The 13134-nt window shown below is 43.2% G+C and overlaps 2 protein-coding genes across 2 annotated transcripts in view; one reads left to right on the top strand and one right to left on the bottom strand.

Annotated features, from left to right (window-relative positions):
* The window catches only part of SLC9A2 (solute carrier family 9 member A2), an 86657-nt gene that overhangs the window by 57527 nt on the left and 15996 nt on the right, over positions 1-13134 (top strand). The window contains exons 4-7 of the mRNA XM_060168702.1: positions 1174-1391; positions 1850-2052; positions 10317-10406; positions 11121-11191. Of these exons, the coding sequence (XP_060024685.1) occupies positions 1174-1391; positions 1850-2052; positions 10317-10406; positions 11121-11191 (582 nt within the window). The remainder of the gene's footprint in view (positions 1-1173; positions 1392-1849; positions 2053-10316; positions 10407-11120; positions 11192-13134) is intronic.
* Positions 10044-13134, bottom strand: part of MFSD9 (major facilitator superfamily domain containing 9) — a 28422-nt gene continuing 25331 nt past the window's right edge. The window contains exon 4 of the mRNA XM_060168703.1: positions 10044-10158. Coding sequence (XP_060024686.1) covers positions 10075-10158 — 84 coding nt within the window. The 3' untranslated portion in view covers positions 10044-10074. The remainder of the gene's footprint in view (positions 10159-13134) is intronic.

Here is a 13134-nt window from a genome sequence, read left to right as displayed (position 1 = left end):
TACTCTTCGTTGTGGTGTGTGGGCTTCTCATTGTGGTGGCTTCTCCTGTTGTGGAGCATGGGCTCTAGGCGCACGGGCTTCAGTAGTTGTGGCACATGGGCTCAGTAGTTGCGGCTTGCGGGCTTTAGAGCGCAGGCTCAGTAGTTGTGGTGCATGGGCTTAGCCGCTCCGCGGCATGTGGGATCTTCCTGGACCAGGGCTCGAACCCGTGTCCCCTGCATTGGCAGGCGGATTCTTAACCACTGCACCACCAGGGAAGCTCACACACTACTATATTTAAAATAGATAACCAGCAAGGACCTACTGTAGAGCACAGGGAACTCTGCTCAATATTCTGTAACAACCTCAATGGGAAGAGAATTTGAAAAAGAATAGAGACATGTATATGTATAACTGAATCACTCTTCTGTACACCTGAAACTAACACAACATTGTTAATCAACTATGTTCCAATATAAAATAAAAGTTAAAAAAAGATAGATGTCAAGGGAAAGGGACATGAAGACCTCTGTGGTCCCAGAGTTTTGGAAGTGCTGGGAAAACAAGCAAAACCGTTTCTTTCCACTAGGAATTTTCAGAGCCTGTGAATACGTTTTGAATTTCCCAGAAGTGGATATCGTAGATAAGTAGAAATGAGACCTGGAACTAAGGCATCGGGGTAAAAAAGAGTGGGTGGGTCCAAGAGATCCAGGATGAGGGTTAGAAAACAATTGGTGACCAGTAAGATGGTGAGGGGGGCAGCAAGGAGATGCAGAGAGAATTCCAATGTGACCATAGTTTCAAGCTTAGGATTTTAAGCGATAGCTTAGCATTTGGGGCCCTAGAGGAATAGAGGAGATGGAACTGGCTTTATAGGAAGATAATGGGTTTTGAATTTATTATGGACTCGTTTATCTATATTTGTGATACTGGCAGTATAGCTGACGATGCCAAAGTCCACATCCCCAGGCTAGAAAGCTGTGTAGAGCCGGGCACTTGGAGCCATGGGTATCGATGAAGACCTCTAGAGACAGTAGGGTTTCCAAGGATGCAAATCACGTTCACTTACCAAACTCAGTCAATGGTGCTGTAGTCACGGGTGGAAGGGTGGAGTCACCAGTTCGCTAAGTGCTGACTCGTGTTCTGATTAGGACCCTTGCCCTGTTTAAATTGAGGCTGCCTCTCTTCTTGTAGAATCATAGCCTGCGCAATGACCATGAATAAGTACGTGGAAGAAAACGTGTCTCAGAAATCCTACACGACCATCAAGTATTTCATGAAGATGCTGAGCAGCGTCAGCGAGACCCTGATCTTCATCTTCATGGGCGTGTCCACCGTGGGGAGGAACCACGAGTGGAACTGGGCCTTCGTCTGCTTCACCCTGGCCTTCTGCCTGATCTGGAGGGCGCTGGGTAATGAGCACGTGTCCCCCGCGTGAGCGCTGGGGGTCGCGGGTGGAGAGATGGGCCCCTCCTCCTGCCCCTCCTCCTGCCCCTCCCCTTTGTGACCACTGCTGCTACTTCTTTTCTTCGTCTTGAGCTCTTGTCTTTCTTATCTCCTTCCTCCACCCCCTCGCTCTCCACGGCCTCTCCCTTCTCCTGTTTCTCCTCCTCTCCCCTCATCCTGACATACTCTTTCCTCCCCGGAGTATTTTCATGCGTTTCCTTTAAGTGGAATTAACCTCTCTTGGCGTCTCTGATTCCAAGAGCCCAGTGATGCGAGGCAGGAGGAGGAATGCGGGCAGGATGGTAGGAAAGGGACCTGTTTGGAAATACTTTACCCTGAAACAGAAGCCCAGAAAATGTGCCTTCACGTTCCTGTGTCCTGGCCTCACACAGTCTGTTTCCTTTGGTTTTGTTTTTCTTCTCAGGTGTCTTTGTCCTGACCCAGGCCATTAACTGGTTCCGGACGATTCCTCTGACCTTCAAGGACCAGTTCATCATTGCCTACGGTGGGCTCCGCGGGGCCATCTGTTTCGCACTGGTGTTTCTCCTTCCTGCTGCCGTGTTTCCCCGGAAAAAGCTGTTCATCACGGCGGCAATAGTGGTCATATTCTTCACTGTCTTCATCCTGGTGAGTGGAGCTCGGTCTCCCGGCAAAGTCTCTCGCTTTATCAGGAGGAAACAAGGTCACTCAGGTGACCATCGTGAACTCCTTTTACATGATGCCAAGGTGCCTTGAGGCTTAGGTAGTTAGGACATGAGGGAAAATGGTGTTTCCTCACGTCACTGGGGTGTGCAGGGGCCTGAAGGAGTCCAATTTGGTCACTTGGCTGACACAGAAGAATTGCTATTTAAGGAAACTCAGCTGTGTGAGCTGAGCTCCCTCCTGGAAATTTATGAGCTGCACTTGCTAATCCTCGGCATTTGTCTTCCTCTCTGACCTAGTAAGTGTGCTCATTAAATGCTGGTTGTGCGATGACCTCCCAGCAGCTCTTTGACATGGGTTCACTGCTGAGCTGTGCGTCCCTGGAAACGATGGGAGGGGTGACTACACGTTTAATATGGGGAGGTGGACAGCTGTGGTAGGAGGGTGTGGGTCTGGGTCAAGATCCTGACTTTGCAAGTTCATCAACTCCTTTAAGTTAATTATCCAGCCCTTAGGAGATTCTGTTCTGCGGACAGTCATCTAGAAATTACGTCTGGGGCTCCTCTGCGAGCCAGACAGTGCTCTCGGTGCTTAGGGTCCAAGAGTGAGCAAAACCCAGAAATATCCCCGACCCTGCAAAGCTTCCATTCCAGTGAAAGTAAACAGAGTAAGTGAGGGAGTTAGAGTCTGTTAGAGGGTGAGAGACCCGGACAGCAGGAAGCTGTAGGGCTCAGGCCTGGTGAGGGTGAATGGAATGGATTAGTCGTGGAAGGCAATGGTGAAAAACATACTTGAGTAAAGGTTTGCAGGGGGGAAAAGGATTAGCTGAGCTGAAGAACATTCCAGGCAAATGGGACTAAAGACAAAGGTCTGGAGGTGGTGTGCACGTAGCCCACGTGGCCGCTGGAGGGCAGTGTGGTTTAGGAGAGAGGAGGTGAGGGAGAGTCCGGAGCCCTAGGTCATGTGGGGCAGCGGGGGCAGTCGGGCCAGTGTCAGCACGTTGGCTCCTGTCCAGGTGAAACGGAAGCATCCAAGTTTGGGGAAGAAGCGTGACGTGTTTTACTTGGTAAAAGGAGCCCCTGGCCGCTGTGAGAAGAGGCTGTTAAGAGGAAAGGATACGAGTGGGAAAGGCAGTGTGGGACCCAGAGCAGTGATCAGGCAAGATGGTAAGAAGGGGCAGAGGCTGGTGAATGATGGAGGCTGGGGGTGAGCCCGGGACCCCGACTCCAGAGGCAAGCTCAGAACTGCGGGGAGCTCTGCTGACCGCCCCCCCGCCCCGCCGAGAGAGAAGACAGTATTACCCGGTTAAGGTTAGGGATAGTTCCAGTTAGAGGAACACATACTAGTTTGGTTCAGACATCCCAGGTTGGTTTGATTTTTCTCAACGCAGGGAGACGGCGCCCCAGGGGTGGAGAGGAGAAGCAGACTCCCTGCTTTCATCTTTTCACTGTGTGTTTGCAGGAACCTTGGAACAAGCGTCCAATTAGCTAGTCTCACACGTCTGAGGCAGCGTTGTGAAGGGAATCCTTTTTTTTTAACTTTTCATTTTATATTGGAGTAGAGTTGATGAACAATGTTGTGTTAGTTTCGGGTGTGCAGCAAAGTGATTCAGTTCTACACGTACAAATATTCTTTATTTTTTTGACCCAGTTTTTTTTAATTGTGGTAAAATACACATAACATAAAACTTACCACTGTAACAGTTTTAAAGGGTACAATTCATTGACATTAAATACGTTTACAGTGTTGAGCAACCCTCATGACTATCTAACTCCAGAACTTTTTCATAACCCCAAATGGACATCCCATACCCGTTAGGCAGTCACGCTCCTCCCTTCCCTTAGCCCAGCCCCTGGCAACCACTAATGTGCTTTTGCTCATTTGCCTGTTTTTCTTCTTCTTTTTTAATTTTTTTGACATTTTAGAAACTTTATTAAGGAACATTTTCAAACATACATTAAGCGTAAAGAGGTTAGCGTAACAAATGCCCCGCGTTAACGACACAAGTTGTTTTCCAAACTCTGCTCAAGATTATGTAAAAACCCAACTGGGAAAGAATTCGAAAAAGAAAGTGAATCTATTTTGCCTTGAGCCCTTTAATGTCTCAGGAGCAGCCTGGGGCAGAGTGCTTGAGGGGGACAAGTCAGGCCTGGGAGTCACTCTCCGGCTCTTCCCAAGCTAGCTGCCCTGCCCTAACCCCCACAGAAAGCCCTGCCCAGCCTGAGTCAATGCTCTGGACTCTTCTCCAGGCTCTCAGAAATCAAGGTGTCACATCTGAGTATCAAATACAAAAAGAGGACCATGGCAGTCTAGAGCACCTAAGAACCAGGTCGTTTGGAGATGAATCTGTCGGCCGTTATGTCTACACAAATATTCATAGTAAAACCAGCCCCGTACCCCCAACCCCACGGGTCTCTGCCTCGTAATGTGAGATAAAAAAAGACTGAATAAAAAGATGTAATTCCAGAGAGGACACGCAAAATGCAAGCTCGGGTGGTTTAGTTATTAGATTCGACAGACATAACATTGCACTTCCGCATTCAGAACAAACATCACACAGGAAAAAGAAAAATATTACAATAAATGTATACTGTTGTTCATTGAATGTACGCGTACAGGTGGTCAATATAAGGTGTCATTTTTACTCTTCGTATTTTGGCTTTTTGGAATCGTACCTCAGGCATAAGGTCTAAGTGAAGTTTTGAGTCCCCTACACACCCACTTTGGATAAGCGCTGTGTATATCAACAGTTAACACTGATTAAGAAAGTTTTTAATGTGACAGATTAACAACAGTAGTGGCAACAAACAAAACAGTTGTGTTGGCTCTGTTTGGTATTGTAAACGTAGCAAGTAAACCCTTCAGTGATGGAGATGTTTGGGGGGGTCCATATTCGGCATCTGCAAGCATGCCCCGTGGACAGTCTTCTGCTCTGATTAGGTTTAAGGATGACCCTGCGACACGCACTGTGACGCCCATAGGAAGAGGAATTGTGTGGTCCCACACCTCCTGTTCCCTTCCCTTCGCTGTGGTCTGCCCCATCCCCTCTCTGTGTGCAAAGACTGGAGACTAACGGCTATCACTTGGGTCCTTGACCTGACCCCTTTCCCTCCCATTTCCTATCCCCCACTGGTCTTTAGGAGACGATGAACACACACGTGCACAAACACACAAATACACACACGCTGCCTTCAGAAAGGTTCTTTTTTCCAGAATACATCCATTATTAGGGGACTCAGGGAAAGGAGCCTGGGAGGAGAGACTTAGTGGGTTCCAAACATAGTAGAAACAACTAATTATCATCCATGCATACAATTTTGCCTTCTGATGAATAGCGATGCGTTCCTCTCCAAATGACAACTTTTATGTTGATGGACCTATCATTAAACATTAAAATGCCTTTCCCTCTTATTTTAGTATTTCTTGTAGGAAGTATTTTAATACTTCCATCCTGATACTCTAGAGTATCTAGAGTACCACCATCTTCTAAAGAAGAATTTCCTGTGACGCGTGGCTTATTATTTGATACTAAGATTTATAATGAGAGTTTTAACGTTCCTTGAATCACGTTGATAATTAGAGAAAGTAGCCTCTTGATGAAGCCATTAACATCTTCCCGGAAAACAGTCTTGCTTGGAGAATAGTGAATGAGTAAACGATTCTGATTCCTTGGACGTGTACGTTCGTTTTCATATAAATAAGATTGGTGATGATATAGAAAATATAAGCTGTCTCTCTCGTTTTAAAATGATATTCAAGATTGAGGCAGGGTAGAATCCAGCAGTAGAAAGCAACCCCTGGCAACAGGGGAGCACAGACAACAGAAAGCACAGACATTGGAGTAGGCCGTTCTGGGCTAGTGTTCTGGCCCAGCTCTTCATAGGATCTGTGAGCCTCAGTTTGCTTTGCTCTAAGGTCTGAATCGTGGTACCTCCCTCCCAGGCAGTAGAGAGGAAATATGTATGTAAACACAATACCTGATGCAAGGTTTTAACCTGATGATTTGCTCTGTTTGCATTATAACATGAAGTAAAATGATAATAGGAGAAAGAAAAACTTAATTCCTTTCAATGTATTTCAGAGCCCAATAATTATTATTCAGTTAGTCCCTATAATTATAGGGCAGATCGTCCCAATTCTGGAAATTCATTGAGCAGTTAAGGAGAAGTCCATCAAGGAGCACGGTTGACTGGAATTCCAAGAGCGGAGTCTCTTTTTGCCTCCATCATTCGATTAGTGTTGTAATCTGCTGTTAAGTCATTGTCCGAAACTGAGGAGTCTGCCTTTCACCCTACTTGCAAGTTAGCAAGCTCCTCCTTGAATACTTTTATGGTTCTCATCCCATTTACCCCATTCTAAAATAAACACTGTGTGTACAACCAGATTTACGATCTCTGTGGTCAAGTTTGGAATGTGAAAAAGCCTTATATAGGATAGCATAGCCATGACAGTAATATTTTTTAATGAATGAAAACAGTTTCTTCAAGTCTTTCTGGAAATTGCCTGCCTGTTAAATCAGCAAAGAAATATAAAGCCGTCCCCCACCCCCTGCCCTCACTCCCGCTTTGTTTTTTGCAAAATTTAATTGCGAAGAAACAAAAACGAAAGAAATCATTTTCTTCCAAAAGAACAGACCCAAAGATGCTCCTTCTTCAGTCAGGCAGCAGTGCCTTTTACTTTCTCACTTTACTGGGAGCAGAAGGGTGAGGGTGGGCAGAAAGCAGAGATGGCGGAGGGAACAAATAAAGCTTACCTCGCTGTCATTCTTCCCGGGCTGCTGTGTAACAGTTCCCCTCTGCCAGGCCTGACTCTGGGGTGTTGTGTTTATTGCGCTGAAGCCAAATGAATGGGTGAAAATTTAACTTGTGCTTTGCAAATACGTTTTTCATTGGTTTGATGGAAAACTAAGGGGTTTCTTTATTTTTTCACCCACATGGATGGTAACAAGCTGTTTTTCTAAGCCTTGTCAGGCTGCTCCCCAGGTGACCAAAATGAGGAATTCTGCAATGTGGTAAAATAAGGTGCATTTTCAAAGGTATTCCTTTTTTTTTTTTTTTTTTTTTTTACTGTGTCCCCCAACCAGAGACCCAGGCTCTTAGAATATAACATCCAGCTTGGGGAACTTAATATGACATTCGGATGCCATGTCCCCTCCCTCCAAAATAGATGGATTGAGGAAGGAACGAACAAAGAGAGGGAGAGAAAGTAAGGCAGAACCTATCAAATAATTCCATTTGAGCACAGCATGACAACTGCAAATAATTCTAAGAGAGAATGGGGACTATTAAAAAGACACTGTTTAAACAAATACTTCTTTTTGGGGTTTAATTTAATTAATTAATTTTTTTATCAGAGTATAGTGGCTTTACAGTGTTGTGTTAGTTTCTGCTGTACGATGAAGTGAATCAGCTATGTGTATACATATACCCCTCCCTCTTGGACCTCCCTCCCCCCATCCCACCCATCTAGGTCATCACAGAGCACCGAGCTGAGCTCCCTGTGCTATGCAGCAGGTTCCCACCAGCTAGCTATTTTACACATGGTACTGTATATATGTCAATCCTAATCTCCCAATTCATCCCGCCCCTCCTTCCCCCCTGTCCCACCGTGTCTACACGTCCGTTCTCTATGTCTGTGTCTCTGTTTCTGCCCAGCAAATAGGTTCATCTGTACAGATATGTATTTTTAAATGAGACGTGTCATTGCGTCTCATCCATACTTTTATTAATTATAAACTTAATTACGTTGTAGTTTTAGAAACTTGACTTGACCTGGGCGCTGAGCCACACTTGCTTCCTGTAGTAGATCAGTTTTGTTTTATTTATTCTAGGTTATCCGTCTAGTGGAAGAAATCAGCTTAGTGACTGGGGCAGGCCCCGTGTCCAATCTTTACCTTTATGTCCTATATTTACAAATATAAGGCACTCACTTATTATTAACTGAATGAATACCTGGTAGAGAAAAGCATGTGAAACGACACTTAGTATCCTCAGAACACATTGTGTCATTTTATAAATAGCACTGACTTTGTTGGTTTTTTTTTTCCTGGAGCTATTATTAACCTAGAGGCTTCATGGAATCTGAAAGTGAAATCACCCATCCCTGTAAACCACATGTTGACACCTATTTTCATTTACATAAGTTAAAAATGACAGAATATGTGTTGATTGGAAAATGGTTATTACCTCCTATGTTATTTCAAAGTGGCAGACTGAACTACAAGTAGAACACAAGGTGCGTCACGCCAAACTTGCTCAAAATCATTCATGTTTTAGAAAGTGAAAGTGAAGCTGAAAAACGCCCAGAGCTGGACTGATGGAACAAAATTAATGACCTCCTTTACAGAATGTGTGTGTGTCACAGTTTATATCACCAGAAACATTCTTAAAGACTTAAAGACATGCAGAGAGGTGAGCGAGGAACCAGTCGTGTCAGGGAGCATCTCTCAACATATCCACCCCTCCCCGTAAGTCCAGTAATGCCTCCTGATCATGAATTCTTCATGCCGAGTGGTGGCAGCCATCGGCCAGCCAGGCAAGAGACTCGGGGATCTTCCTGGACCCCGCATTGTCACCCCCTCCTCCCTTGGCCTGTTTTAGTGCCCATATCACATAATTTTAAACATAATAGCGATAGTTTGTTTGGGGATCTGTTAGTTCCCCATCATTCTCCTTTCTCTAAATTTTTCTGGTTCCATTTACTCTTCCAGATTAATTTTGAACATTTTCTCAACTTCTAAATATTCACGTTTCTTAAAAATCCTTTGGAATATGTTATCGAAACTGTATTGCACATATATTGAGGTAAAATTACCATCATAATACTGTTAACTAATCCCACCAAGGAACTTGGTGTGGTTTTTCAAACTCAACTCTTTTTAATATCCTTTAATTACATTTTACAGTTCTCTTTGTAAAGGCTTTCTGTGCATTTCATGACAGGATTATATACTGTATTATGTACTTCTGTAGAGAGTATGAAAGTATGTGTGTGTGTGTGTGTATATATATATATATATATATATATATATATATAGTATCCATATAGTATAATATATAATATAGCCGTATAAACTAGTATTAAATATATTCTCTCCCGTTCTATCTCTCACTATACATGTGTGTTTCATTGCTATTTTGTAGGTGTTTATTCTGTTTTTTTTTTAAATTAGTATATGGGATGGATTTGTGTATGTTCTTTTTATGTTTAGTCACTTTACTAAACTTTCTTGTTATTTTTAAATGAAAAAAGATTGTTGTCGATTTTTTAGGACAAAAACTAGGTCATTCTTGAGCAACAAAACCCTTGTCACTCTATTTTCAGTATCTATGCTTTCCCCTCTGTCTCTTCCTATTTCATTGACCAGGACAAGCATTGTGGAACAGCAGGCTGGGAGTATCCTTGTGTTTTTCCTACTTCTAACGGAAATGCTTTTAATGTTTCATTATTAAGTCAGATGTTCACTAGAGATTTCTGGCAGATATTTTTTATTATATTAAGGATTTTTTTTCTCTTCCTGGCTTACTAAATAGCTTATGTTTCTCTCCATTTCCCAAGTGCCCTGTGAACATGCCCAAACCCACACTGGGTCCTTTCTCACGGCTGGTCCTATGCTCCTGTTAGGTCTCTGCTAGGTTCTGCTTCCAACAACTTGTAAGACTCTGATCCAGGGTTCCCTTTCTGCAGAGCCTTCCTTGACCCGTTCCCTGTGTATCTCTCTCATTCCTCCTGTGCCTACTTTGTAACTGGTTTTGTGCATATCCTTCTCCTCATAAGACTATGAAGTCCTTGAGCTGAGGTCCTTAACTGTCCATCCCTGTGTCCCAAATGCCCGAGCCGCCGACATGTACGCCATGAACGCTCAATTAAAACTGTTTAATAGATTAGTGAATGAATCATTGAGATGTTTTCTATGAATAATACAAGTAGGTGATTCCTCTGAACTGGATAATACTTTATTATTTTTTAGAATTACTCTCTTTTTCTATTTCTTAGAATTACATAGAATTACGTTTTCAATTCCTTGCATTCTGTCCACTGTTTTGCTTCTAGTAGCAGGTTTGGGGACATGGCCGTCTGAAAATATGCCAGCTGTTAGAGAGGAAGAAGAAAAGTAACAAAATGTTACATATGCTGTGTTAAGTCTTGGGGGCAGGGTATCTTTTGTCAGTTATCAAAGTTTAGGAGAATAGAAGTTATTCTTGAATTTGACAAGAAGTTTCCCCTCTCCTCCTTGTTTTTCTGTGCAGGGAATAACTATCCGACCGCTGGTGGAATTCCTTGACGTTAAGAGGTCCAATAAGAAACAGCAAGCTGTCAGTGAGGAAATCCATTGTCGGGTAGGTGTTAATGTAACCATAGTGTAACAATTTAAATGGTCAAAGGGAAAATTATTGGATTAAGTCAGACTGCTTGACACCATGGTGCTCATTTCCTGAAGAGGTAATTGGCAGAGGGTGAGGGGGGTGGGGTAGGGTAGAGGGTGGATGGAGAAGGGCGTGAATTGGGGGTAGAAGGAACACAGCCCTAAGGAGGCTACACTCCTTCAGGAATACAAGAGTATCACTTCCTTCAACCTGAAATGTTTCTACTGGAAAATTATTACCATATTTCATATTTTCCAAAATTATGAACAGGCTGTTTTATTTATTTTTAACTTTTTATTTTATATTGTAGTATGTGCGATTAACAACGTTGTGATAGTTTCAGGTGCACAGCAAAGCGACTCAGCCATACATATACATGATAAGAAAAATAATCTATGAATTGCCTAAGATTGATATGACAAACATCTCATCAACTTGTTCGAAGATGAATTGTTGTTTTATTGTTTATTCAAATAAACAAAAAGCAAAAACTGTCAGGGTCTTTGAAGTTTAAGCTTGATATTAAGAGAAATTTCTATAATTAGACTTTCTATAGATAAAATATTTACAACTATAAGTAGAAATAAGAATTAGAATTTCTGTAAATAGAAATTCCTAATTTTTATGAATAGAAATGGAAATGACTGACTTGAGGTAAAATTAATCAGCCTGCTTTTTCTGTTTTAGTTTTTTGATCACGTGAAGACCGGGATTGAAGATGTTTGTGGACACTGGGGTCACAACTTTTGGAGAGACAAGTAAGAAGGCCTTTTGCCATTATTTTATTACGTGGCTCTGAATCAGTCTGGAAGCAGGACATTTTTTTTTTTGAACAGGAAAATCAATTCAACAAATATTTATTAAACACTTACTCAGTGCAAGCCATGGTCTGTATATTAAAAAGAAAAATGGTATGGCCTTGAGGTGGTGCAAAAACTAAAAACATGGTTCAACCAATTCGTAAGTGCCTGGGACAGTACAGGGAGCAAGTAAGGCTCCACAGGAAGCAGGGCATATTGACTTGTGTTATTTTTCAGAGTTTCAAATCTTTCCTGTTGTGCCATAGTATGTCCTTTAAGGTAAAGTTTAGCTGTAATAGAGACCTGGAACAATAGTAGCTTTAACAAGATAGAAGCTTATTTCTCTCTTATGTAAATATCAGGTAGGCAATGTACCTTTTTTTTTTTTTTTGCGGTACGCAGGCCTCTCACTGTCGTGGCCTCTCCCGTTGCGGAGCACAGGCTCCGGATGCGCAGGCTCAGTGGCCACGACTCACAGGCCCAGCTGCTCCGCGGCATGTGGGATCTTCCCGGATCGGGGCACGAATCTGCGTCCCCTGCATCGGCAGGCAGGCTCTCTACCACTGCACCACCAGGGAAGCCCAGCAGTGTACCTTTAATAGATGAGCTACACTCCACAGATTACTCAGGGTTCCAGAACCCTTCCATCTAGTTGATTCTACCAAGAATCTCCATTTTCAAGGTAGCCTCTTAAACCAAAATGGCTGCTGCAGCATTAGCCATTGTGTACACATTCCAGGAATAAAGTCAATGAAGAGACAAAGAATATGTACTAGCTTCCTCCTAACCAAAGTTATCAGAAATTCCACACAATTCTTCCAGTTGAATCGCATGGCCTGGCCTTGTATGACCCGGACTAATTATATGGGCGGCTGAGGAATGCAGTCTGTTTGGTTAAAAACTGGAGGCTCCATTACTATTTGTTCTCCCATATATGTTGAGGGGCTTTGTCAAATGCAGAACTCCAGAGCACCTGAGGAGATACACAGACTTGCCAGAATAACAAATATTTTTAAAGCTACACTTCTCTGGAAGATTATGTGCAGTTACATAGATGTGTTTCTCTCTCTCTCTCTCTATTTACATATGTGTATATATGTATGATAATTAAGACTCAGTGCCTCTCTTCAAGGATCTCATAGTTGAAATACAAGAGGTAGACAGGCCAGGCAGAATTAGGTGCACACTTTAATATATTCTGAAATACAGACTTACGGGATCAAGTAGTAAGGATGGATTCAGACAGCAGGGTTAGGGCCAGTGGGGTGCCGGAGGAGCCAGCTCGCATGGGCTGGTGGGAGCTGACTGTATGTATCTCCTCCCTGATCTAAGTTCAATGCCATCTGCATTGGTGGCTTGAATCAGCCATGGTGAGAGTGTACCAGGTGACTGACAAATGCTACAAATCAGGGCCTCTTTTTTTCTCAGAAAGTAATTTGTTAACATTCACCGGCACATCACTGGCTGGGAAAGCCTTCTGAAGGCGTGCATTTCAGCTGGTCCCTGAAGAGAGATGGACAGGCTCCAAAGGGTACCTGGTGGATCCTTGTTTTTTCTTTTCTAACTTGCTAACAGATCTTCCCCACTGCTGAAGTTGACCAACCTACCAATTCATGTAACTGAACATAAGTGCATTTTTGAGGGTTTACTGTTTGCTCACATGTTCTGACATGATACTGGAGCACATGAAAAGTGCAAGCCATAGACTTGAGCCTTTAAAATTTTGCAATATAATAAAGGCAACAAAACAGTCACACAGGAAACAGGGGTGTGTGTGTGTGTGTGTGTGTGTGTGTGTGTGTGTGTGACATTGGTAAGTAATGAGTTGCAGAGACTATAAGTGATGGCACAACCTTTACAAGCCTGACCACATTGTTTACTAACGTAGAGAGGCCCCTTGG

This window comes from Lagenorhynchus albirostris, chromosome 13 (genome assembly GCF_949774975.1).
Source record: "Lagenorhynchus albirostris chromosome 13, mLagAlb1.1, whole genome shotgun sequence".
Lineage (NCBI taxonomy): Eukaryota > Metazoa > Chordata > Mammalia > Artiodactyla > Delphinidae > Lagenorhynchus > Lagenorhynchus albirostris.
This window is presented reverse-complemented; position numbering and strand designations above follow the sequence as displayed.